The sequence below is a fragment of the Balaenoptera musculus genome, chromosome 15 (assembly GCF_009873245.2).
Source record: "Balaenoptera musculus isolate JJ_BM4_2016_0621 chromosome 15, mBalMus1.pri.v3, whole genome shotgun sequence".
NCBI classification, from domain to species: Eukaryota; Metazoa; Chordata; class Mammalia; order Artiodactyla; family Balaenopteridae; genus Balaenoptera; species Balaenoptera musculus.
Window position 1 is genome coordinate 65,553,101 of NC_045799.1, and position 26,801 is coordinate 65,579,901.

Genomic DNA, 26,801 nt, shown 5'->3' on the forward strand with positions numbered 1-26,801 from the left:
GCACTGGGTTTGGAGCCCGGAAGACACCCCCTTCCATGACAGCCTAGGTGGGGCAGGTCATGCTGATCTCGAGGGTGTGGCGGCTTGAAGCAGGATCTCAGTTCCCTGACTGGGAATCAAACCCAGGCTGTGGTGGTGAAAGTGCTGAATCCTAACCACTAGATCACGAGGGCCAGTGGGCTTGAAACAGGACCTCAGTCCTTGTCTTCTCTGAAGAAAGAATTCAGCAAAGAGACAAAAGGTAGTGAAGCAGGTAAAGCATTTATTAGAAGAAAAGTACATGCACAAAGACACATGGATAGGCTCAGAGAGAGAGAGTCACGCTTTTGGGGTGCCTTAAATTGCTTATATGGGGGCAGTTTTCCGGGTTCCCTCTAGCCAATCACCTTGATTCATCTTGCTTTGTGCCCATATTTGGTCTGACTCAGGGTCCTACCCAATGTGCATGTGCATCTTTTAGCCAAGATAGATTCCAGTGTGAGAGTCTCTGGGAGGTTGGCAGGACATATTACAGGCTAGCGCCCTCTCCATTTTATGACCCCTGAGGAACCTTTTTGTGCATGTGTAGTCCAGGAGGTCTCCTTGACCTCAAGAATGACAAATATGGTAGTCTTATCTTTTTACTCAGGCAGAGCTGAGGTTCTCCCTGTTCCTGCCTTTATCTTTTCCTGGAAATGTCAGCAGGAGACAAGCTCCAGCTGCTCAGCCTGGAGCCCGTCTACCTTCTACCTCAATGCCAGGGTCTGTTTACCCCGACTGCCTGTGGAGGTATCCACTAGAGTGCCAATGTCTGGGAGTATGTGTGTGTGTGACTGTGGATGTATAAGTCTGCATGTATGAACCTGTGTGTCTGAGTTTCTGTGTCTGTGAGCATCTCGATTGTGAACGTGAATTTTCCACTGCACAGCATTGAGACATTGAGTGTCTCTCTGGTATGCTCTGTATGCATTGTGTCTGCACCTTTGTCACTGAATGAGTGTACGTTGGTTGTGCAAATTCGTGTGTGTGTCTGTGACTCAGGGGATTATGTATTAGGTACGTGTCTCAGGGCATATGGGTCCGTGGAGTTGTGTCTGTGTTTCATATGTGTGTGAGTGTGCTGTGTGTGAAGTTGCTGTCCCTTTGGGTGTTCCTGATTGTATCTGTGTGTTTGTCTTCTTTTTGTGCCTGTGTGTATGTGCCTGTGTTCTGTGTCTATGTCTCTGCCTACATGTCTGTGTGTGTGCATGTGTGCACCTCCTTGGGGTGTGTGTGGGTCTGCCCTGGGGGGTTGTCTCACATGACCCTGAGTATGTGTACTTGTGTGTGTACTTGTGTGTGTGTGTGTTCCCCCCAGGGTGTCCTTGCCTGCGTTGGTCTGTGTGTGAGCTGTCCATGAGCCCGACACCTGAGTCCCCAGGTGAGGCTGGGGGTGATTCTTTGCCTCTGCGTCTCCGTGTTTGTGATGTCTGTATATTACCCAGGGAGTGTGTGTATCTGTGCACCTCAGAAGAGGGCAGCTGCAGAGGGGATCTCCCTATCGGTGACCCCCCCAGGAATGGGTGAGAAGGAGACAATATGCGCTTCTCTCACCCCCAGGCTCAGCCTCTTCTGCCTCTGCTCCTTCCAGCCTCTGGTGGTTCCATCTCAGGCCGGAAGGATGGATGGAGTGAAGGGTTAGTTCACAGAACCACAGGCCAGGGGGATCAGAGGGCTCTGGATGGCAGAGGAGATTACACACTATAAGGATAGGTGTCTGGGGAGGACTCCGGGCCCCTGGGGAGGGGCTGGGGAACAAAGCTCCTGGGTCCCTGGGAAGGGCTCGAGGAGTCCTGCAGGATTCCTGGGCCCCCAGAGGGCAGGTCCCTCACTCACCTGCACTGGTCCAGGCTGGGACTTGCAAGCAGCAAGAGCAGCAGCATTATTGGTGGGAGGAGAGGCAGTGGGTCCACTGGAGGGTGCAGGTGAGGGGTGGTGTGGCAGGCAAGTGTCGTCACCAAGCTGGGCTGCCCTCCCCCTTCTCCATTCCCCAGACACCACACTTGCCCTGCCTCCCGCCTCACCCCCAGTTGGGCAGAGGCAAGCCAGGCAGGAGCAGACCCCGGGGGCCACATGGACTGTTCTTCCCAGACCTCTATGTCCTGGTCGTTGACTGGGTCCCAGAGTCTCTGGAGCCAGGAGGGAGAATCAGGCCCTGGGGCAATCTCTGATGGGGGCTGGGGGAATTACGAGGGACAGCATTTAGCACTGGATCTTTCGCAGAATAAATGCACAACAGACTCGCTGTGGATGCTGAGTCAGTATTTAATTTGCTTCAGCCCCATTCTGAGCGCTCAGCTGGGCAATCTGAAAGGAACAGGGAACTTGGAGGAAGGATAGTGATTGATATTAATTTAAAAGAACAAAAACGCTGGAATGTTGACACTCTTGGCTCTCTTTCAAGTCAACTCTCTCAGCGTTCCTCTCCTCACCCTCACCATCGTGAGGAAACTGAGGCCGCCAGGCATTTGGCCAACATCACACAGTGGTTTCTGAGTTTACTGCCAATTACATCTGACCAAACTCCTTCTTCCGGAGTTCACTTCTTTTTATCTTGCCAGTGATGGTTTTGGGCAGCTCTGAGACAAACTCCACCTGGTTGAGGATAAAGCAAACACATTCTGACTAAGTCCCCCCGTCATTTTCTATCAACCCTCAGCTCTCCTCCTTTGCCCTCTCCCAGTCCCCCAGACAGGCTGGCGCCATGTGGGGGCCTTAACGGGGTCCACCATTTATGTCAGATTCTCCTCTGACCTCCTGAAGTTGGATGCAGCCCTTTGATGTACTTTGACCAGTGAAATATGAGTAGGAGTGAAGTGTGCCTGCCACCTCTAACAGAAAAGTTGGGAGTCATTGAGACAGGCCACTCCCTCTGTCCATCTCTTCTAGGACACTGAGAGGTACCTACGTGGTGGCTGCTCCTTTATCCTGGTCCCAGGATGAGGGGATGTGGAGCAAAGGCTCCGGGAAAGCTATGGTGGATAAGTGGTGTGAGCAAGAAAGACACCATCTTGTTACAATGCACTACAACTTTGGGACTGTTTGTTACCCACAGTAACATGTAGCCCTTCCTGACTGGTATGCATCCTCTATTCTACTCTCAATAAAGCATCAGATCCTAATGGTATAGCAGCATGAACTCTGTTGTCAGATACACATGGGGTTGAATTCCAGCTTCTATTTACTCTAATCTCAGGCAATTTACTTTGAGTCTCTAAGCCTCAGTTTCCTCTCTGTAGACTGGGATGATTATCTCAGGTTGTGGAGAGAATTAAATGAAATAATAATGCATGTAAAGCATTGAGTCCAGGGCCTGGTACACACAGTAAATGCTCAATAAATGTTAGCTGTATAACTTTATAATATGTATTGATTGTAAACATTCAGACAATGCAGCAAAGTATTACTACAAAAGAAGGAAATTTTAACTTGTTCTTAAACAAATCAGATAGCGCTACGTATGTTCTTTCTTAGTCTTCTTTTTTATCTCAATAATATATTATTGTGATATTTTATGTTAGAAATCTGCATCATCATTTTAAATTACAGAATAATATTAAATTCCATGAGTAATTGCATCATTTCTATATTGCTGCACATTTTTATAGGTTGTGCACAGCATTTAAAACAAATGAAGTTGAACAAAAAACATCAGAATGTATTACATGTTGTTAGGGTAAATATCATTTTGTTCATTTTTGTTTGTTATGTATGTATATGTGTATTGGGTTGCAATATAGAATGTATTTCTCACGACAAACAATGTTGTTTAATAGTTTGGAAGTTACTGGTTTGGATGTCTTTTTCAAATTTTGAAAGATTATAAATAACCTTCTTGGATATCTTCGGGTAATTGATTTTTTTCTTTAGGTTGACACTCCAGCAATGGATGAGTTTCTGACACAGGATCGAGGTCCATCTGATTCAGTGGGCTCCCTCATACCCCTAAGCTGAAACGCTTCTTCTGCTGGGAAAAATATTAGTGCTCTTGGCTACTTAGGCTTCACCCCAGACACTGCATGAGACTTGAGGCAGTGGAGCCCCCGGAACCACTCACAGGGACCAGACCCCATCCATCTGCTCTCACTCACCTTCCTTGGGTACTTGTACGGGGCTGTCACTGACTTCACATGCTGCTGCAGCTCCTTGGTGAGCTGGTCCCGATCATGGGACAGGAATTTTGGGGTCAGGACAATGAAAGCCTTCACTACCTGCAGTGAAGAAGCAGAGTGGAGGCTCAGGGCGAGTGACAACCAAATTATAGTTTAAGGAGTAAATGCTTGGGACTTCCCTGGAGGTCCAGCGGTGAAGACTCCGCGCTCCCACCACAGGGGGCGCGGGTTCGATCCCTAGTCAGGAAACTAAGATCCCGCGTGCCATGCCACACTGCGCGGCCAATAAATAAATAAATAAAAATTTAAAAATAAAGAGTAAATGCTTATTAAATTAATGGGAAAACAAACTGACAGTAGAGCCTTTGGAAATCCCAGGTTCAAATCCCAGTACTTCCAATTTCCACTCTTTGCCTTGGAACATTTCTTAACCTATCTTAATGTCGATCTCCTTCTCTGCGAAATGGGGAGAGGACAGGTTCATTCCTCATCAGGTTTATGTAAAGATTCCATGAGATAATACACATAAAACGTGAAGCCAGTTTAAATGTATTTGTATTCCTATCATTGTTATCATCACCATTTTCACTATTATTGTAGGTAGAGTTCTGTGGGCATTTAATAATAGTTAAGACCTTGTGGGCATTTAATAAATGTTGGTAATTTATTAGTTTCCTATTGTTATTTATGTCCTCATTTAATTTCACAGGGACTGTACATAGAAGGTGTTCAATAAACACTTGTTGAATCAAGGATGCATGCTCTGGAGCCAGAGTACTCAATTTCCCACCACTTATTAGCTGTGTAATCCAGGCAAGTTATTTAACCTCTTTATGCCTCTGTTTCCTTCTCTGCAAAAAGGTATAAAAAGAGTCCTTAATTCATTGTGTTCTGTGAGGATAAATGAGCTGACACCCAGTAAGAGCTGATGAACTACTAGGTGGCAGCAGCAGCAGCATTCACAATCAGCATCGTTCCAGTCACAGATGAGGCCACAGTGCCCCCTGCTGACCACGTCGTGTAAGTGCACATGCACACCAGCCATGCCCTCCCTTCACCCTAGCTCCAAGGCTGGGTAGGCATGGCCTGGAAGTTTTCCCCTCACCTGCCTTCCCAGCCCCACACCCAGCCACGATGACCTCCACGTCCCGTTCCTCACCTCCCCTCGGATCGGGTCGGGGCTGCTCACCACAGCGGACTCAGCCACCGCTGGGTGCTCTGCCAGGGCGTTCTCCACTTCTGCCGGCCCAATGCGGTACCTGCAGGACCAATGGTTCCTTCTGAGTCAATTCCTGGGCGAGGGTGACCCAGGCCCTCAGATCGCATCTTTTGGAGAGACACATCTTCCCTTGGCACGGAGGGTATCTGTCACAGGGCGCCAGAGGCCTGTGTAATGGGCCTGAAATGTGAAGTCCTGAACATTCCATGCTAAGGAATACAAGGCTCAGGTGCTCCCCAGGGCTCCTCACCTCTCGACCCCAGGCGAGGGAGGTGAATGCTTCGTCCTCCCAGCGCTCTGGGGCTTGGCTCAAGCTCAAGCAGCTTCCCCTGGCATGAAAACTCTTTAGCTTAACATTTGTACAAATTTTACACCCTATTCTTCACTGTATCAGCATTTGTTTTAGAAATTAAAAAAAACAAACTCAATTTTCCTGAAATTCCCAAGAAAACATGTTATTCTAGTGTAACGTGTCATTTTTTTTCTTTATAAATCATGTAAGAGTTAGGAACAACAGACTTCGAGTCAGACCGCCTTTGTTCAAATCTGGGCTGCACCCTGTACTGTCTTTGAAACTTCAGGCAACGTTTTTCACCGGTCACTAACTCCGTTTCCTCATGTAAAATGGGCATAATCATGGGAATTCCCTGGCGGTCCAGTGGTTAGGGCTACGTGCTCCCACTGCAGGGGGCACGGGTTCAATCCCCGGTCGGGGAACTAAGATCCTGCATGCCGCGCAGTGTGGGCCTCCACACCCACCCCCTCCCCACACCCCAAAAAATAAAATAAAATAAGATGGGCATAATCACATCTACCTTACAGCATTGGGAGGTGGATCGTACAAAGCTCTACAGAGAGTACTGTCACATAGTACATATTCCATAAAGGTGAATTTTATTATTGTTGTTGTTGTTATGTGTTTCTGTGACATGTGCTTCATGAGAGGAGCACACAGAATAAGCTCCCTCAACAAATAGGGACCAAAGTAAAGTTTTCCTTCCCAGTGCCTTTAAATTGCATGATGTCTTACTTTGGTTCAGGGTTAGGCTGAGAGTCCGTCACCGAGGCATGAAGGAATGTCTGGGCATGCTACCTCCCACCAGGCTCGTGAGGGTGGTACCTTCCGGCTCAGCGTCAGCCACACCTACCCGGAGGCATTGATGACATCATCGGCCCTCCCCAGGAACCAGAAGTAGCCCTGCGCATCAACAGTTGCTCTGTCCCCACTGTTGTAAAAGTCCCCACACTCCACTTCGGCTGTCTTCACCGGGTTACTCTGCAAAGAGAAGAACACTCCTCTCTCGAAACAGTGAGTTTAGAGATGATGAGCTACAGCAATGGGCTCGGATCTGGGTTTGAATCCTGCTTCTGGCTCTACCTGGCACCTGGGCAATTTTTATAATCTCTCTGAGTCTACTTTCATTACATGCAAGCACTCAATGCATGCTACTGGTCGATTAGTGAACAATGTTAAACCAATTTTTAAAAAAATTGTTATTTATTTATTTATGTCTGTGTTGGGTCTTCGTTTCTGTGTGAGGGCTTTCTCTAGTTGCGGCAAGTGGGGGCCACTCTTCATTGCGGTGCGCGGGCCTCTCACTATCGCGGCCTCTCTTGTTGTGGAGCACAGGCTCTAGACGCGCAGGGTCAGTAATTGTGGCTCACGGGCCTAGCTGCTCTGTGGCATGTGCGATCTTCCCAGACCAGGGCTCGAACCCGTGTCCCCTGCATTAGCAGGCAGATTCTCAACCACTGCGCCACCAGGGAAGCCCCTAAACCAATTTTAAGAACAATTTTTTTTTACTTATTTCATTTATTTGTTTATTTATTTTTAGCTGCGTTGGGTCTTCGTTGCTGCACGCGGACTTTCTCTAGTTGCGGCGAGCGGGGGCTACTCTCCATTGAGGTTCGCGGGCTTCTCATTGCGGCGGCTTCTCTTGTTGCAGAGCACGGGCTCTAGGTGTGCGAGCTTCAGTAGTTGCGGCACGTGGGCTCAGTAGTTGTGGCTCACGGGCTCTAGAGTCCAGGCTCAGTAGCTGTGGGACACAGGCTTAGCTGCTCCGCGGCATGTGGGATCATCCCAGACCAGGGATCGAAACCGTGTCCCCTGCATTGGTAGGCGGACTCTCAACCACTGCGCTACCAGGGAAGTCCCCAGAACAATTTTTAAAAATAACAACTCACTTTTGTGTGCCACTCCAGTAAAATAAAATTTCCGCTAGAGCATAACTCTATTTTATTCACTGTTATAAGCTCTGCATTTACACAGTGGCTGGACAGACGGGAGGTGTCAGTAAACGTTGGCTGAATGGATTTTCTTCCCAAAATATTACCTCATTTGAGCCTCACAGAAAGCCTATGAAGCTGGTAGTTTTCATTAAACTTTTAAGATAACTGTATATTTGCATGCAGTTATAAGAAATAATACAGAGAGATCTCATGTACCCTTTACCTAGTTTCTCCTAATGGTAACATCTTGCAAAAATAATGCTCACTATCATAACCAGGATATTGACATTGATATCATCCACCAATCTTACTCAGGTTTCCCCAGTTTTTTACTTGTACTCATGTGTGTGTGTGAGTGTATCTAGTTCTATGCCATTTTGTCACATGTGTAGGTCCATGTGTCTACCACCACAGTCAAGGTACAGAACAGTCCCTTCATCACCAGGATCTCTCACGTTGCTTTTATATCCACATCCACTTCTCTCCTCTCCCTTCTTCCTCCTCCCTTCCCATACCTAACCCCTTGGCAATGACTAACCTATTCTCCATTTTTATAATTTTGTCATTTTAATAATGTTACATAAATGGAATTATATAATATATAACCTTTGGGACTGGCTCTTTTTGAAAACTCAGTATCATTCTCTGGGGATCCATCCACATTGTTGTGTTCATCAATAGTTTGATCATATTTATTGCTGATCAGTATCTCACGTTACGGATGAGACACAGTTTAAACATTCACCCACTGAAGGGCGTCTGGGTAGTATCATTTTTAACTATTATGCATAATGCTGCTGTGAACCTTAAAGATCTGTGTGAGGCTGGCATTTTTTAGCCCATTTTACAGAAGAGGAAACTGATGTTCAAGGAGGCACAATAACTCACTCAAAGTCACTCAGCTGGGCAGTGGGAGGGTTGGCATTTGAATTTACAGCCTATGCATGTGACCACTAAGCACTGTGTTGGGATTTTTCCTCTTCTGGAACATGGAATAATTTTAAGAGGTTTCAGAAAAAAAATCTTTAAACATTAAATTGCATCCTTTTTTAGAGTCCCGTCCAATTGGTCTGATGATATTGAGATTCTTGGACATATTTTTAAAAGCTCCGGAAGTACCAAGAGTAAGATAAGTTTCCATTTCAGAACCTGTTTTGCCTTTAATTTTTTATTTTTATACAGTTTTAAAGGTAACTTTCCATTTAGAGTTTTACACCATTTCAGAACTTTTAGTGAAAATAGAAGTTAGCTAGAATTTAAGAAAATGTTTTGTGTGTATTATAGTTATGGTTATAATTGCCTCCTGTTTTTGGCAAGGGATACTGTTTTCCACTTGTGATAGCAGATCAAATTCTTTTTGAAACAAATGCTTTAAAGTAATAATTTGATTTAAAGTGAAAAATAATGTAAGTAATAATATAGATGGTGCATGGATATGGCAAAAAATAGTTGACGTGGACTTCAATGACTGAAACTTAGGAGACACCACATCAAAGGGTACAGAAAAAGTCCCACCCCAATTCATGTACCATTTGAACTGCTGTCCATCTCAGTGTACTGTGGTACAGTTGACCTGACACATCCCTGTGGACAAGTCTTCCCTGAAGGAAATGAAATTTCTTGATGTCAATCATCTCAGGTAGGGTCAGAGATTGGAACCTTGCAGATGGAACTCCCACACCCAGGGAAGGAATTCCTTTGTCTCTCTGGGCCTGAGCTTCTTGGAAGTAGATTCTCAGAGCCATTGAAGAGCTCCTGAATGGTAGGAGAATAGTATCACATCTACCACACAGAGATGGTCAGAGTCAATAGAGGCACCAAAGTGAGTTCTTCACCTTGACTACTTTTAAAAAGTGCTACTGGTGGGTGATGTCAAAAAAACATGGCATATGAGGAAGATTTAAGGTCTCATTTCCCCGAAAAAACCACAAAAAAAGTACAAGAATTTGAATTGACTATGTATGACGTCTGGGAAAGAGTCAAAGGCTTAAAACAACCTTATAAATACCCAATCAAGAAAAAGCCATCTTAAACATGGTAGAAAAGCTTTGTGAAATTTTATTCACCCTTGCTCCCCTGTCCTGAATGGCAGTTTTGATCTTGAGCAGATGGCAGCCCAGTTCCCGGTCCCCCTGCTCCAGCCAGAGAGAGCAGAGAAGATCTCATTTGCAAATTATCGTACACACCTGTTGTAACCTGTTTCGGGCTAATTGGAGGACTGGTGCAAGGCACCCAGTTCATGTAACTCAGAATATAAGTGGGAAAAGCAGTAGGCACTGTTCATAGAAGCTACCTGGAAGACTACAAAACTAAAAGATGCCTGAGGTAAGAAGTTATGGGTGGAGATATACAATAGATCATCAAGGTCTGGAGGAGAAGCTGGGGTGAGATTCTTTCGAGAAATTAGGATATTCAAGACAGCTGTGCACATGGCAGTATTTAGAAAACCATGCACACACCTGAGCAAGATGTGTGCTCACAAGAGTCCTAAGAAGACCTTAAGCTTTCACCTCAGACTGATCTCTAGGCTCAGAGCAAGCCTAGCTAAGTGGTGAAGGAGTACCCCAGCACAGACCTAAATTGTACATTGGTTGTTCTCTCCTTTTTGTTGTTATTGGTATTTTTGTTTGTTTGACCTCTTGGCACTCAAGAAAATCTCTGTCAAAACATTAGGTGAACAAGAGAGAGGAGAAGATGGCGGAAGAGTAAGACGTGGAGATCACCTTCCTCCCCACAGATACATCAGAAATACATCTACACGTGGAACTGCTCCTATAGAACACCCACTGAACGCTGGCAGAAGACGTCAGACCTCCCCAAAGGCAAGAAACTCCCCACATACCTGGGTAGGGCAAAAGAAAAAAGAAATAACAGAGACAAAGAATAGGGACGGGACCTGCACCAGTGGGAGGGAGCCGTGAAGGAGGAAAGGTTTCCACACACTAGGAGCCCCTTCGCGGGTGGAGACTGCGGGTGGCGGAGGGGGGGAGCTTCGGAGCCACGGAGGAGAGCGCAGCCACAGGGGTGCGGAGGGCAAAGCGGAGAGATTCCCGCACAGAGGATCGGTGCCGAGCAGCACTCACCAGCCCGAGAGGCTTGTCTGCTCAGCCGCCGGGGCGGGCGGGGGCTGGGAGCTGAGGCTCGGGCTTCGGTCGGATTGCAGGGAGAGGACTGGGGTTGGCGGCGTGAACACAGCCTGAAGGGGCTAGTGCGCCACAGCTAGCTGGGAGGGAGTCCGGGAAAAGGTCTGGAGCTGCCGAACAGGCAAGAGAATTTTTCTTGCCTTTTTGTTTCCTGGTGCGCGAGGGGAGGGGATTCAGAGCGCTCCTTAAAGGAGCTCCAGAGACGGGCGCGAGCTGCAGCTATCAGCGCGGACCCCAGAGACGGGCATGGGACGCTAAGGCTGCTGCTGCCGCCACCAAGAAGCCTGTGTGCGAGCACAGGTCACTCTCCACATCGCCCCTCCCGGGAGCCTGTGCAGCCCGCCACTGCCAGGCTCCCGTGATCCGGGGACAACTTCCCCAGGAGAACGCACGGCGCGCCTCAGGCTATTGCAATGTCATGCTGGCCTCTGCTGCCGCAGGCTCGCCCCGCCTCCTCCGTACCGCTCCCTCCCCCCGGCCTGAGTGAGCCAGAACCCCCGAAGCAGCTGCTTCCTTAACCCCGTCCTGCGTGAGCAAAGAACAGACGCCCTCAGGTGACCTACACGCAGAGGCGGGTCCAAATCCAAAGCTGAACCCTGGGAGCTGTGCGAACAAAGGAGAGAAAGGGAAATCTCTCCCAGCAGCCTCAGAAGCAGTGGATTAAAGCTCCACAAACCACTTGATGTACCTGCATCTGTGGAATACCTGAATAGACCACGAATCATCCCAAATTGAGGAGGTGGACTTTGGGAGCAAGATATATTATTTTTTCCCCTTTTCCTCTTTTTGTGAGTGTATATGTGTATGCTTCTGTGTGAGATTTTGTCTGTATAGCTTTGCTTTCACCATTTGTCCTAGGGTTCTGTCTGTCCAGTTTTTTTTGTTTTTTTTTTTACTCTTAAAAATTTTTTTTCTTAATAATTATTTTTTATTTTAATAACTTTATTTTATTTTATCTTTATTTTATTTTATTTTATCCTCTTTCTTTCTTTCTTTCTTTCTATTTTTTCTCCCTTTTATTCTGAGCCGTGTGGATGAAAGACTCTTGGTGCTCCAGCCAGGCATCAGGGCTGTGCCTCTGAGGTGGGAGAACCAACTTCAGGACACTGGTCCACAAGAGACCTCCCAGCTCCATGTAATACCAAATGGCAAAAATCTCCCAGAGATCTCCATCTCAACACCAAGACCCAGCTTCACTCAACAACCAGCAAGCTACAGTGCTGGACACCCTATGCCAAACAACTAGCAAGACAGGAATGCAGCCCCATCCATTAGCAGAGAGGCTGCCTAAAATCATAATAAGGCCACAGACACCCCAAAACACACCACCAGACGTGGACCTGCCCACCAGAAAGACAAGATCCAGCCTCATCCACCAGAACACAGGCACTAGTCCCCTCCACCAGGAAGCCTACACAATCCACTGAACCAACCTTAGCCACTGGGGACAGACACCAAAAACAACAGGAACTATGAACCTGCAGCCTGTGAAAAGGAGACCCCAAACACAGTAAGTTAAGGAAAATGAGAAGACAGAAAAACACACAGCAGATGAAGGAGCAAGGTAAAAACACACCAGACCTAACAAATGAAGAGGAAATAGGCAGTCTACCTGAAAAAGAATTCAGAATAATGATAGTAAAGATGATCCAAAATCTTGGAAATAGAATAGACAAAATGCAAGAAACATTTAACAAGAACCTAGAAGAACTAAAGAGGAAACAAGCAACGATGAACAACACAATAAATGAAATTAAAAATACTCTAGAAGGGATTAATAGCAGAATAACTGAGGCAGAAGAATGGATAAGTGACCTGGAAGATAAAATAGTGGAAATAACTACTGCAGAGCTGAATAAAGAAAAAAGAACGAAAAGAACTGAGGACAGTCTCAGAGACCTCTGGGACAACATTAAACGCATAAGCTGAACATGAGCTAAATGATCAGAAACTTCAGTGTGATCACACATGGCAAATAATTGTCTTTGCAAGAAGAGTTTGGAAACGTCTCAAAACAAACATACTATTATAGGTTTAACGGTCAACAAAACAAAACAATAACAACAACAAAATCCCAGCAACCCCAACCCCCAGGGAAGCAGGAGAATCTGATTTCCTGAGTTACCACATTGTAATAGTGAGAGGCCCAATATTCAACTAAAAATTACAAGACATGCAATGAAACAGAAATCATGCCTCAGGACTTCCCTGGTGGTCCAGTAGTAAAGAATCCACCTTCCAATGCAGGGGAAATGGGTTCGATCCTTGGTCAGGGAACTAAGATCCCACATGCCGTGGGGCAACTAAGCCTGCGCGCCACAACTACTGAGCACATTTGCCTCAACTAGGCAGCACGCATGCTGCAAACTACAGAGCCCACACACTCTGGAGCCTGTGCGCCACAACTAGAGAGAGAAAATCCACATGCCACAACTAGAGAGAAGCCCACACGCTGCAACAAAAGATCCCGCATGCCGCAACAAAGTTCCTGTGTGTCGCAACTAAGAACCGACACAGCCAAAAGTAGAAAATAAATAAATAAAATAAATAAATATTTTTAAAAAATCATGCCTCATTCAAAGGAATGAAATTAATTGACAGAACCCATCTCTGAGGAAGCCCAGACATAAGACTTACTAGACAAACAGTTTAAATCAAGTTTGTTAAATGTGGTCACAGAGGTAAAGGAAGAAATGGACAAAGCACTATAAGAAGTCAGAAAAATAACATGTGGACAAAATTAGAATATCAACAAAGAGATGGAATTTATGTAAAGGCACCAAACAGACGTTCTAGAAAAGTGCAATAACTAAAACAAAAAAGTCACTGAAGTGTTTGGCAGCCGTTTAAAACAGGAATAAGAAAGAATCAGAGAGTTGAAGACAGAACAATAGAAATTATTGGGTCTGAGGAGCAAACAGGAAAAAAATGAAGAAAAGCAAACAGAGCCTAATGGGCTTGCATGACACCATCAAGCAGACAAACATGTGCATTATGAGAGAAGGAAATGAAACAGAGAAAGGGACAGGAATATTATTTGAAGATATAAGGGGCAAAATCTTCTCAAACGTAATGAAACACATTAATTTACAAATACAAGAAGTTCAAAGAAATCCAATAAGATAATCCCAAGAGACCCACACCAGGATACATAAAAATCAAAATACTGGAAGCCAAATAGAATCTTGAAAACAGCAAGAGAAGTGACTCATCACATACAAGGATCCTCAGTAAGATTATCAGCTGATTCTCATAGGAAACCTTGAAGGCCAGAGGTGGTGGGATTACATATTTAAAGTATTGAAAGAAAAAAACTGTCAATCAAGACTTCTCTATCCTGCCTTCAAAACGCTCCTTAAAAATGAGGGAGAGGGATTCCCTGGTGGCACAGTGGTTGAGAATCTGCCTGCCAATGCAGGGGACACGGGTTCGAGCCCTGGTCTGGGAAGATCCCACATGCCGCGGAGCAACTGGGCCCGTGAGCCACAACTACTGAGTCTGCGCGTCTGGAGCCTGTGCTCCGCAACAAAAGAGGCTGCGATAGTGAGAGGCCCGTGTACCGCGATGAAGAGTGGTCCCCGCTTGCCACAACTAGAGAAAGCCCTCGCACAGAAACGAAGACCCAACACAGCCATAAATAAATAAATTAATTTAAAAAAATTATTAAAAGAAAAAAAAATACTGACTTAAAAATGAGGGAGAAATTAAGATATTTTCAGAAAAAAGCTGAGGGAGTTCATTACCACTAGACCTGCCCTAGCAGATATGGTAAAGGATTCCTACAGGTTAAAATGAAAAGACTCTAGATGTGTCAAATCCATATAAAGATATCTTCGGAAAAGGTAAGTGTGTGGGCAAATGTAAAAGCCAATATTACTGTAATTTTGATTTGTGACTCCACTTTTAATTTTCTATAGTTTTTAAAAAAATTTATAGAAAATAATTCTAAGTCTATATTTTTGGGTACACAGTGTACAAAGATATAATTTATGGTGTCAGTATCAGAAAGAGGGGACAAAGCTCTATAGAAGTAGAGTTTCTTGTTTTTGTTTCTTTTACTGCTTACATGTTTTTAATGAGGTAGCATTGGTTTATAACATCATATGTTTCACACATACATTATAATTTGACTTCTTTATACACTACAGCATGCTCACCACCAAAACTCTAGTTTCCATCTTTCACCATACAATTGACCCTCTTTACCCACTTTGCCCTCCAACCCTCATCCTCTCTGATAACCATTAATATGTTCTCCATACCTACACATTTGCTTTTGTTTTGTTTGTTTGTTTTTTTAATATTCCACATATGAGTGAAATCACAGGTATTTGTCCTTCTCTGTTTTGTTGATGGTTTCCTTTGCTGTGCAGAAGCTTTTTAGTTTGGTGTAGTCCCATTTGTTTACTTTTGTTTTTGGTGCCCTTGCCCGAGGAGACATAGCCAAAAATATATTGCTAAGACCAATGTCAAAGAGCACACTGTCTATGTTTTCTTCTAGGAGTTTTATGGTTTTAGGTCTTACATTCAAGTGTTTAATCCATTTTGAGTTAATTTTTGTGTATGATGTAAGATAGTGGTCTAGTTTCACTCTTTTGTGTGTGGCTGTCCAGCTTTCCCAACACCATTTATTAAAGAGACTTTCTTTACTCCATTGTAGATTCCTGGCTCCCTTGTCATAAATTTGTTGTGCATATATGTGTGAGTTTATTTCTGGGCTCTCAACTATTTCCATTGATCTATGTGTCTGTTTTTCTGCCAAGTTATTTTGAATAGTATAACTTTGTAGTATGATTTGAAATCAGCAAGTGTGATACCTCCCACTTTGTTCTGTTTTCTCAGTCAGGATTGCTTTGGCTACTTGGGGTCTTTTGTGGTTCCCGACAAATTTAGAATTTTTTGTTCTATTTCTGTGAAAAATGTTATTGCGATTTTGATATGGATTGCACTGAATCTGCAGATTACTTTAGGTAAAATGAACATTTTAACAATGTTAATCCTTTCAATGCATGAGCATGAACTAGTTTTCCATTTCTTTGCTTCTTCTTCAATTTCTTTCAACAATGTCTTATAGTTTTTAGTGTACAGGTCTTCCACCTCCTTAGTTAAATTTATTCCTAAGGATTTTATTCTATTTGTTGTGATTGTAAATGGGATTTTTTTCTTAATGTATTCTTCTGCTAGTTCATTGTTATTGTATATAAATGCAACAGATTTTTGTATACTGATTTTGTACCCTGCAACTTTCCTCTTTTCATTTATTAGTTGCAATAGTTTTTGGTGGAGTCTTTAGGGTTTTCTACATATAAAATCATGTCATCTGCAAATAAGGTGACAAGCAAACTTTGTCACCTTTCCAATTTGGATGCCTTTTATTTCTTTTTCTTGCCTAACTGCTGTGGTTAGAACTTCCAATACTATGTTGAATAAGAGGGGCAAGGATGCTCATCCTCGTCTTGTTCCTGATTTTAGAGGGATGGCTTTCAGTGTCTCACTGTTGAGTATGGTTTTAGTTGTGGGTTTGTCATAAATGGGCTTTATTATGTTGAGGTATATTCCTTCCATACCCACTTTATTGAGAGTTATTTTTAATCATAAATGGATGTTAAACATTGTCAAATGATTTTTCTGCAACTGTAGAGATAATCATATGATTTTTATTCTTTGTTTTGTTAATGTGGTGTATCACGTTGCTTGATTTGCCTATATTGAGCCATCCTTGGATCCCTGTAATAAGTCCCACTCCATCATGGCGTATAATCCTTTTAATGTATTGTTGTATTAGGTTTGCTAATATTTTGTTGATAACTTTTGCTTCTATGTTCATCAGAGATATTGGCTTGCAATTTTCTTTTTCGTGTGTGTTATCCTTGTCTGGTTTGGTATCAGTCTAATGTTGGCCTTGTAAAATGAGTTAGGGAACAGTCCTTCCTCTTCAATTTTTTGGAATAGTTTGAATATGATAGGTATTAAATCTTCTTTGAATGTTTGGTAGAATTCACCAGTGCAGCCATCTGGCTTTCTGGGAGGTTTTCAATTACTGTTTCAATCTGCTTAATGTTGATCAGTCTATCCAGATTTTCTATTTCTTCATGATTCAATCTTAGAAGGTTGCATGATTCTAACAATGTTTCCATTTATTCTAGGTTGTCCATTTTTGGTTCATAATATTCTCACAATCTTTTGTATTTCTGTAGTATCCATTGTTATTACACCTCTTTTGTTTTTTATTTTATTTATCAGTACCTTCTCTCTTTTTTTCTGTGAGTTGAGCTACAGGTTTGTCAATTTTGTTTATCTTTTCAAAGAACCAGCTCTTTCTTTCATTGATCTTTTTTATTGTCTTTGAAGTCTCTATTGCATTTGTTTCTGCTCTGATTTTTAGTATTTCCTTCCTTCTACTGACTTTGGCCTTCACCTGTTCTTTTTCTAGCTCCTTTAAGTGTAAGGTTAAATTGTTTGAGACTTTTTTTGTTTCTTGACGTAGGCCTGTATCACTATAAACTTCCCTCTTAGTCCCACTTTTGCTGCAACCCACAGATTTTGGTGTGTTATACTTTTATTTTTATTTGTCTTAAGGTATTTTAAATTTTTTCCTTTAATTTCTCCATTGACACAGTAGTTGTTCAGTACCATGTTGCTTAGTCTCCATATATCTGTGACTTTTCTAGCTTTCTTCTTGTAGTTGATTTTTAGTTTCATACCATTATATTCAGAAAAGATGCTTGAAAGGATTTCAGTCTTCTTAAATTTATTGAGACTTATTTTGTGTCCAAACACATGGCCTAACCTTGAGAATGTTCCATGTGCACTTGAGAAGAATGTGTAGTCTGCTGCTTTTGCACAGAATGTTCTATATAAATCTATTCAGTCCATTTGGTCTAATGTTTTATTTAAGGCCAATGTTTCCTTGTTGACTTTTTGTCTAAATGATCTATCCATTAATGTAAGTGGAGTGTTAAAGTCCCCTACTATTATTGTGCTGCCATCAATTTCTCCCTTTAGGTCTGTTAATAATCGCTTTATATATTTTGGTGCTCCTAGGTTAGGTGTATACAGTCGTTGGTTCCAGGAACCCCTGCAGATACCAAAATTTGAGGATGTTCAAGTCTCTTATAATTTGCATATAATGTACAAACACTTTTCTGTAAAGTTTATATCATCTCTAGATTACTTATAATATCTAACACAATGTAAATGCTATGCAAATAGTTGCTGGCACGCAACAAATTTAGATTTGCTTTTTGCTTCTCTCTGGAATTGTGTTCTGAATTTTTTTTGATCTGCAGTTAGTTGAATCAGTGGATGTAAAACCTGCAGATCTGGAGGGTTGACTGTATATATGCTAATAAATATCGTATATTCTTGAAGGATTCTCTCCTTTATTATTATGTAATGTTCATCTTTTGCTCTTCTTACCTTTCTTGGCTTGAAGTCTATTTTGTCTGTTATGAATATAGCTACACCCACTTGTTTTGGCTGCCCTTTGCTTGGAGTATCATCTCGCATCCCTTCACTCAGAGTCTATTTTGTTTTTGGAACTGAGATGAGTCTCCTGGAGGCAGAATATAGTTGGATCTTGTTTTTTAATCCATCCAGCCACTGTGTCTCTTTTGATTGGTGACTTTAATCCATTGGCATTTAGGGTGATCACTGATGATATATGAGGACTTAGTTCTGCCATTTTATCTTTTGTTTTCTGGTTGCTCTGCATTGCCACTTTTTTGTTGTTGTTTGTTTGTTTTTGGGTTTTTGGGGGTTTTGTTTTGTTTTCTTTTTTTCTTGTGTTTCTTTCTGCCATTTTAGTTTGGTGGTTTTCTATGTTGTTTTTCTCAGCTTATTCTTTTTTTATGTTTTGTTTTGTGGTTACCATGAGGTTTGTATAAAATGTCTCATAAATAAAATAGCCCTTTTTCTGTAGATAACATCTTATCTCATTTGCCTATGCAGGTTCCATCATTTTCCTGTTCCCCTTTTATATTTTGTGTGTGTGTGTGTGTCTCAAATTATCTTCTTTTATACTGTAAGTTTGTTACCAGATTGAAGTACCTTAGTTATTTTTACTGCTTTCCCCCCTTTTATGCTATAATTGTTTAACAACTTATATAGAGTTGCAATTTTCTGATTCTATCTCTTTTCTCAAAGTTTTGTGTGCTTTTGTCTTTTCACTTTGGTAGAAGAGCTCCTTTCAACATTTCTTGTAATGCAGGTTTAGTGGCAATGAACTTCCTCAGCTTTTGTTTGTCAGGGGAAACCTTTATTTCTCCTTCATACCTGAAGGATAACTTTGCTGGTTAGAATAGTCTTGGCTGACAGTTTTTATCTTTCAACAATTTGAATATGTCATTTCAGTCTCTCCTGGCCTGTAGAGTTTCTGCTGAGAAATCTGCTGATAGGCTAATGTGGGTACCTTTGCAGGATAATGTCTTTTTTTCCTCACTGCCTTTAAAATTCTTTTTTTTTATAATTTATTTTGATAGCTTAATATAATGTGCTTTGGAGAAGGTCTGTTTGCATTGAGATGATTAGGTGTTCTATTAGCTTGTGGAGTCATATATCCAGTTTCTTCTCCTGGTTTGGGGAGTTCTCAGCTATTATTTCTTATTTATTTATATGCTCTCTGATCTCATCTTCTCTCCTCCTTCTGTAATGCCCATTATTTTATGCTGCCTTTCTAATGGAGTCTGATGAGTTTCTTCATTTTAAAAAAGCCTTATTTCTCTCTCCTACCTGAAGCATTTCTAGATTTCTATCTTTGAGCTAATTCTCCTTTCCATATGGTCTGCTCTATTTCTAATGGTTTCTAGTACATTCTTTATCTCATTTTATAGAGTTCTTCAGCTCCAGAATTTGTTTCTTTTTTAGGGTAACCAATCTCTTTTGTGAAGTATTCCTCTGTTCATCAGCTTTATTCCTGAGCTCATTGAATTGCTTTTCTGAGTTTTCTTGTAGCTCATTGAGTTTCTTCATGATAGCTATATTGAATTCTCCATCAGTTAAAGCACGATCTTCTGTGATTTTCAGTTTGGTTTCTGGAGAATTGTCATTTTCTTTTTGGGATACTCCATTGCTATCATTTTTCATGGTGCTTGATGAAATGTTCCTGTGCCAGTGCATTTGAAGTGTCCAACACCTTTCTTAATACATAAAGTTTTGCTTACTTTGTTTCTAACAAACCAACAATTTGTAACTAGAGGTGTTTCCTTTGTTTTTAAGTAGGTGGCACTATAGCACAAGTTTTTGGTTTGTCTTTCCAGAGCTGCCTCTTGTGGTATTTGAGGATCTGCACTTTCCATCTTCCATTGTCTCTGTGCAAGGTGTGGCCCCATGCCCTCATAATTGCTTCTTGTGCCCCTGGGGTCACTGGTGCCTTGCTGTTGCTGGTGTCACTTCTGTTGCTGGCATCACCACCAGGAACACTGGTATAGCAGAAGCTTCCACTGTGTCTGGGGTTGCCTAGGTTGCAGCCACTGCTGCCCCAGTGGGGGAAGTTGGAGGGAGGGGTAGAAGCTGGGGCCAGGGGTTGTCAAGTTCATGGGCCCCACCACCACAAGCAGGGGTCTGGAGTTTCATGTGCTCCTGTGCCTGAAGGGACTGGGGTCATGGGTCTCACTTCTACTGCTGCCCAGTTCTCTGTGGCCATGGGCACTGCTGCAGTTGGAAGCCAGAGTCATGTGTATCACCTTCGCTGCTGCTACTGGATTCTCTGGGGCTGTGGCTCAGCCATGATAGCCAGGAGGCCAGTATCGTGGGTCCTGGTTCTGCCTCCTTTATGTGTTCCAACCCACCCACCTTCAGATTACAGATGTATAGATCTCTCTTGTGTCCTGGTGTGTTGAGAAGAGGAACCGGTGTTGAGTTACGGGTGTTTCACTAGTTGTAGATTAAAGGAGAGAGACAAAGGGATTGCCTCACACCACCATAATGCTTAGAAGTAGAGCTTTTGTATGTACTTGAAGTTAATTTGGTATCAATACAAATTAGATTGTTATAATTTTAGGATGTTATATGTAATCCCCATAGTAACCATGAAGAAAATATCTAAGGAATATAAACCAGAGGAAGTTGGAAGAGAAGCAAAATGTGTCACTACAAAATATCAACTAAACACAAAAGAAGGCAGTAGTGGAGGAAATGAGGGACAAAAAAGCATTAAGACATATAGAAGATGAATAGCAAAATGGCATATGTAAGTCTTTCCTTATCAATAATTACTTTAAATGTAAATGGATGAAACTCTCCAATCCAAAGGCAGAGATTTGCAGAATAGTTGATAAAACATGATCCAACTCTACACTGTCTATAAGAGACTCATTTCAGATTCAAAGACACAAGTAGGTTGAAAAGATGGAAAAAGATATTCCCTACAAATAAGGGCCAAAAGAGAGCTGGGTGGCTATATAATAATATCAGAAAAAATAAACTTGAAGTTGAAAACTGGTACAAGTAACAAAAAAAGGACATTATATACTGAAAAAAAGATTAATTTACTGAGACTATATAACATTCAGAAACGTATATGCACCTAACAGCATAGTGCCAAAATATATGACTCAAACACTGACAGAATTAAAGGGAGAAATCAAAACTCCAAATTATATAAAATAAACATTGATGGAATGGAAGGGAGAAATATACAGTTCTACAATAACACTTGGAGAGTTCAATATATTACTTTTACTAATGGATAGAACAACCAGAAAGAAGGTCAATAATCAAGTGGAGGACTTGACTAACACTACACACCAATTGGATCTGGCCGATATATAAAATACCCTGCCTAAGAACAAGAGAACACACATTTTTCTCAAATGTACATGGAGCATTCTAAAGGATGGGCCACATCATATGCCACAAAACAAAGATTAGTACATTTTAGAAGATAGAAATCATACAAGGTATCTTATCTGATCACATAGAATGAAATGAAAAATTAACAACAGAAAGAAAAGTGAGAAATTCACAAATATGTAGAAAATTAAGCAATACAGTCTTAAACAACCAATAAGTCAAAAATGAAATCACAGGGGAAATTGGAAATTACATTGAGATAAATAAAAACCAAACTACAACATACCAAAGCTTGTGATTGTAACAAAAGCAGTGCTGAAAAGGAATTTTAAACACCTACATTAGGAAAAAAAAATCTCACGTCAATAACTTAACACCTTAAGTAACAAGAAAGAGGAGAGCAAATTAATCCAAAGCTAGCAAAGGAAGGAAATAAGTTTGGATCTAAGAACAATAAAATAGAGAATAGGAAAACAATAGAGAGAACAAATAAAGCCAAAATTTGGTTCTTTGATAAGATGAAAAATTGACAAATTTTTAGCTATATTGATTAAGAAAAAAGATGATTCAAATTATTAAAATCAGAAATGCAAGAGGAGATATTACTAGCAATTTTACATTCCAAAAAAAGAAAAGTTTACAAGAGAACACTATGAACAATTATACACTGAAAGACTGGATAATCTAGATGAAAGAGGCAAATTTCTAGAAACACATAATCTACCAAAAATGAATCATGAAGAAATAAAAAATCTCAATAGAACTATATAACTAGTAAGGAGATTGAATCAGTTTTCAACCCTCTCATCCCTCCCACCCTGAAAAGAAAGCCCCAGACCTGATGGCTTCATTGGTGAATTCTCCCGAACATTTAAAGAAGAATTAATACCAATTATTCTTAAGCTCTTCCAAAAAACTGAAGAGGAGGGACATACTCCTTAACTCAATCTATGAGGTCAACATTACTCTGACACCAAATCCAGACAAAGATACTACAAGAAAAGAACACTACAGACCCTTATGAATAATTAGGGCAAAATTCTCAGCAAAATATTAGCAAACAGATTTCAGCAACATATTAAAAGGATTATATACCATGTCCAAGTGGGATTTATTCCTGCTTCAACATATGAAAATCAATCAATGTAATGAACCATGCTAATAGAATGAAAGTGGGGGCTGGGGGACTACATATCTATTCAGTTGATGCAGAGAAAGCGTTTAACAAAATTCAGTACCCTTTCATGATAAAAACACTTGTTTATTTAATAAACTAGTAATAGAAGGAAACATCCTCAACATGACAAAGGCCATATATTAAAAAAAAAGCATAGCTAACATCATTCTCACTGGTAAAAGACTGAAAGATTTTCTCTTAAGATCAGGAACAAGACAGGAGAGCCTGATCTCACCATTTCTACTCAACAAAGTATTGGAAGTTTACCCAGATCAATTAGGCAGCACAAAGAAATGAGGCACCAAGATGAAACAGAATTAAAACTAGATCTGTTCACAGATAACATGATCTTACATGTACAAAACCCTAAAAAACTTTCTCACACACACACAAATTGTTAGAGCTAATAAAGGAATTCAGCAAAGTTATAGGAAAGAAAATCAATGCACAAAACTTAAGGTGCGGTTCTATACTTTAACAATTAACAATCCAAAAAGGAAATTAAGAAAACATCAATAAGAATACAATACTAAGGATAAATTTAGTATAGAAGGTGAAAGACTTGTACACTGAAGATTAAAAATCACTGCTGAAAAAGAGAAAGAAGACATAAATAAATGGAAAAGCATCCCATATTCATTGATTTGAGTCAATATTAAGGTGACAATGCTGCGCAACATTATCTACAGATTCAGTGCAATCCCTACCAAAATTTCAATGGTGTTTTTTTGCAGACGTAGAAAAACCCATCCTAAAATTCACATAAAATCTCAAGGGATCCCAAAATGCAAACTCAACCTTTAGAAAGGAGAAAAAAGTTGGAGGACTTACACTCCTGATTTCAGAAACTTACTTCAAAGCTATAGCAATCAAAACAATCTGATACGTTCATAAAAAGAGACATACAGACCACTGGAATAGCATAGAGAACCCAAAAAGTAACCCTCACATATACTGTCAATTGATTTTAGGCAAGGGTGCCTAGACCCTTTAGTGGGAAAGAGAGTCTTTTTAACAAATGGTGCTCGGAAACTTGGATGTCCACATGCAAAAGAATGAAGTTACCTTATATCATACACAAAAATTAATTCAAAATGGATCAAAAACTTAAATGTAAGAGCTGAGCTTATGAAACTCTTGGAAGAAAACACAGAGGAAAATCTTGCCTTGGATTTCACAGTGATTTATTGAATATGACACCAAAAGCACAGGAAATAAAAGAAAAAGTATTGAATAGATAAAATATTCTTCACCGAATTTAAAAACTTTGTATGTCATAGGATACTATCAAGAAAGTGAAAAGACAACCCACTGAATGGGAGAAAATATTTGCAAAGCATATAATTTGCATATCTGATAAGGTATTAATATCCAGACTACATAAAGAACTCTTACAACTTAGAAACAACAACTATAGAAAAATGAACAACCCTATTAAACATGGGCAAAGAACTTGAATAGACAATTCTCTGAAGATATACAAATGGCCAATAAGAACATGAAAAGATGCTAGTCATTAGAGAAATGTCAATCAAAACCACAATGAGTTACCACTTCAAACCCATTAGAATGGCCATTATTAAAAATAAACTGAAAATAGCAAGTGTATGTAAGGATATGGAGAAATGAAAACACTTGTGCATGTGGAAAACATGTATGGCAATTCCTCAAAAAGTTAAACAGAATTACCATATGATCTAGCGATTCCATTTCTGGGCATATAACCAAAAGAAGGGAAAGCAGGGACCTAAACAGTTACCTGCACAGTGTTCATAGCAGCATTATTCATAAAGGCCAAAAGGTGGAAACAACCCAATGTCCATCAAGAGTTTAATGAATATAAAAAACTTGGTATATACATACAATGGAATATTATTCAGTCTCAAAAAGATGACAGTTTGCTAAAACATGGATGAACCTTGAAAACATTGTGTTAAGTGAAATAAGCCAGACACAAAAGGGCAAATGTTGTATGATTCCACTTATATGAGGTAACTAAAATAGGCAAGTTCTTAAAGACAAAAATTACCATTAGAGGTTACCAAATGCTGGGGAGATGGGGACTAGGGAACTATTGTTTAGTGGGAACAGAATTTCTTCTGGGGATGGTGAAAATTTTCTGCAGATGCATAGCGGTGATGGTTGTGCAATATTGTAAATTTTACTCAATGCTACTGAATTGTATGCTCAGGAATAGTGAAAGGGGTAAATTTTATATTTTATATATATATATATATGCCTCAATAAAAAGAAAATAAAAGAACAGAATATAAGCCAACAAATCTCAGTGGAAGAGTGACACGTCTCATTGCCATGAGAATGTGTGAAATGAAAGAAATCAGTGTGCCCATATGTGACGACATCCTTGCAAAATAAAATATGTACAATTTTTTTAAGTCATGGCTTTGGACCACCCCAGTTCAATTTAACCAGAATCTCTGTGGTTGGATCCAAGTATTAAAAAAAAAAATTCCCTCAAATGATTCTAACGTGCAGGCAGTATTAAGAACTGCTGCTCGATACACCTGTTACTCTGTGTTCATTTTCCCTTTTATCCAACCTTTAAACTGTGCTACTGAGAATTAAGGCTAAGGCTTGCATGATTGCTTCTGGACAATAGTACCCCAGAGGGACAGGACCCCACCCACCCACCCAAGGCCATAGTGTGAGCACAACAGTGACACCAGTGGCTGGGACTTTGTAGAAAGGAGATGGAGTCTGAGGTCAATTTCCGGGTCTGTCTACCCTTCTACAGTCCATCTTGGAAGCTGAGGATTTCCTCTTAGTGGCCACTGCTAGCTAGGATTGTCTGATGAAGAGTTACAGCAGGTTTCCTTATAGTCTATGGTAGGTTTCTGTAGTCCCTGGATTTCTCATTTAGAGTTTGGGGTCCAAAACACACCACTTTGAATCCTAGACCTGCCATTTATTTGACATGGGAAAGACACGTAAAGCTTCCAATCTGCAGTTTCTTCCTCTTTAAAGTGGGGATAATAGCGCCCCTGGAGGCTCAGCGAGATGAATAGATTTGTTTGCACCCTGTTGGTAAGTGGGGTGGTATGATGTGAACCGAGTCAAAGCCAGCATTCTTAACCACAAGAGATCACTGCACCCCAAGTCTGGTGGTTCTGAAGCCAGGCTGTTTTCTACCCCAACAGTCAGCCTATAAGTGCCAGATGGGTTATGACAGAAAGGGATGTGGGAACACACTATGAGCTTTGAGATTAACTAGAACAGGTTTAATTGACTTGGAGTGAATAAAGGAAGAAGGAAGAAGTCTCAGGATGCAGAGTTGAGTCCAGTCCTTTACAGACCCACACAGCTCCCTGCAAGGATTCTTGGGCCTGTATGGGGGCAGATGGTGTGTCCTTACCTCATAGTACATGAAGACGCCTATGGGTCTGGTGGGCTTGATCCTGATGCCAATGTTTCCTTCAGTGTTGGGCGGCAGGATGTTGCCCTTGTCATCAATGATCTGGAGCAAGAGACCTGTGAATCCCACCCTGCAGGGATCCCCAGTACTCCTGCCCCACCCAAACACTGCCTGGCTCATTCATGTGACACAGTGGGGGTAATTGGGGGAGGGGGTTGTGGTAGAGGAGCCCTGTCAGAAAATAGAATAAAACTGTCAAAAGGCTTTGAAATCAGCAAATGGTGAAACCCAAGCCATGGGTCTATGTGTTTCATGCATATATAGACATCACAAATATGTCTTCAAGCTAGAAAACACGGATCAGGAAAAACTAAAAGCACCAGCAGTGGAGAGAGCCGCCTGAGCTACTGCAAGTACTCTTTCCCAGGCTCGGTGCATGAGGCCTCTGGCTGTCCTGGCAAGCTGCACTCATGCCCAGGACATTGCAGGTCTCAACTGAAACCTCGCCAGGAAACTGGAGGAAAAGTAGGCGGAGAAGACGAAGGACAACCGGGAGGCATGACTCGTTCTGTCACCTCGTGTCACACAATGGTCCCACCATAGCCGAGCACTAACTGCTCTCTGCCAATGTCTTTACCAGCAGACCTGAATGTCGTAGGGTGGGATGGCCTTCCCCATGGAACCCGGCTTGATCTTCATCCCCCGGAGAGTGCCACAAGTTGTTCCCTGTTCGCAAAGA

The 26,801-nt window shown here is 41.6% G+C and overlaps 1 protein-coding gene across 3 annotated transcripts in view; it reads right to left on the reverse strand.

The window, feature by feature from the left end:
* Positions 1-2,263: 2,263 nt before the first annotated feature.
* LOC118880836 (acyl-coenzyme A synthetase ACSM1, mitochondrial-like) overlaps positions 2,264-26,801 on the reverse strand; it is a 60,206-nt gene continuing 35,668 nt past the window's right edge. For all 3 annotated transcript variants that reach the window (XM_036824919.1, XM_036824918.1, XM_036824920.1), the window contains 6 exons: positions 26,708-26,788; positions 26,063-26,164; positions 6,498-6,625; positions 5,290-5,389; positions 4,110-4,229; positions 2,264-2,613 (listed from right to left, as the gene is read on the reverse strand). In XM_036824919.1, the coding sequence (XP_036680814.1) occupies positions 2,527-2,613; positions 4,110-4,229; positions 5,290-5,389; positions 6,498-6,625; positions 26,063-26,164; positions 26,708-26,788 (618 nt within the window). In that variant the 3' untranslated portion in view covers positions 2,264-2,526. The remainder of the gene's footprint in view (positions 2,614-4,109; positions 4,230-5,289; positions 5,390-6,497; positions 6,626-26,062; positions 26,165-26,707; positions 26,789-26,801) is intronic.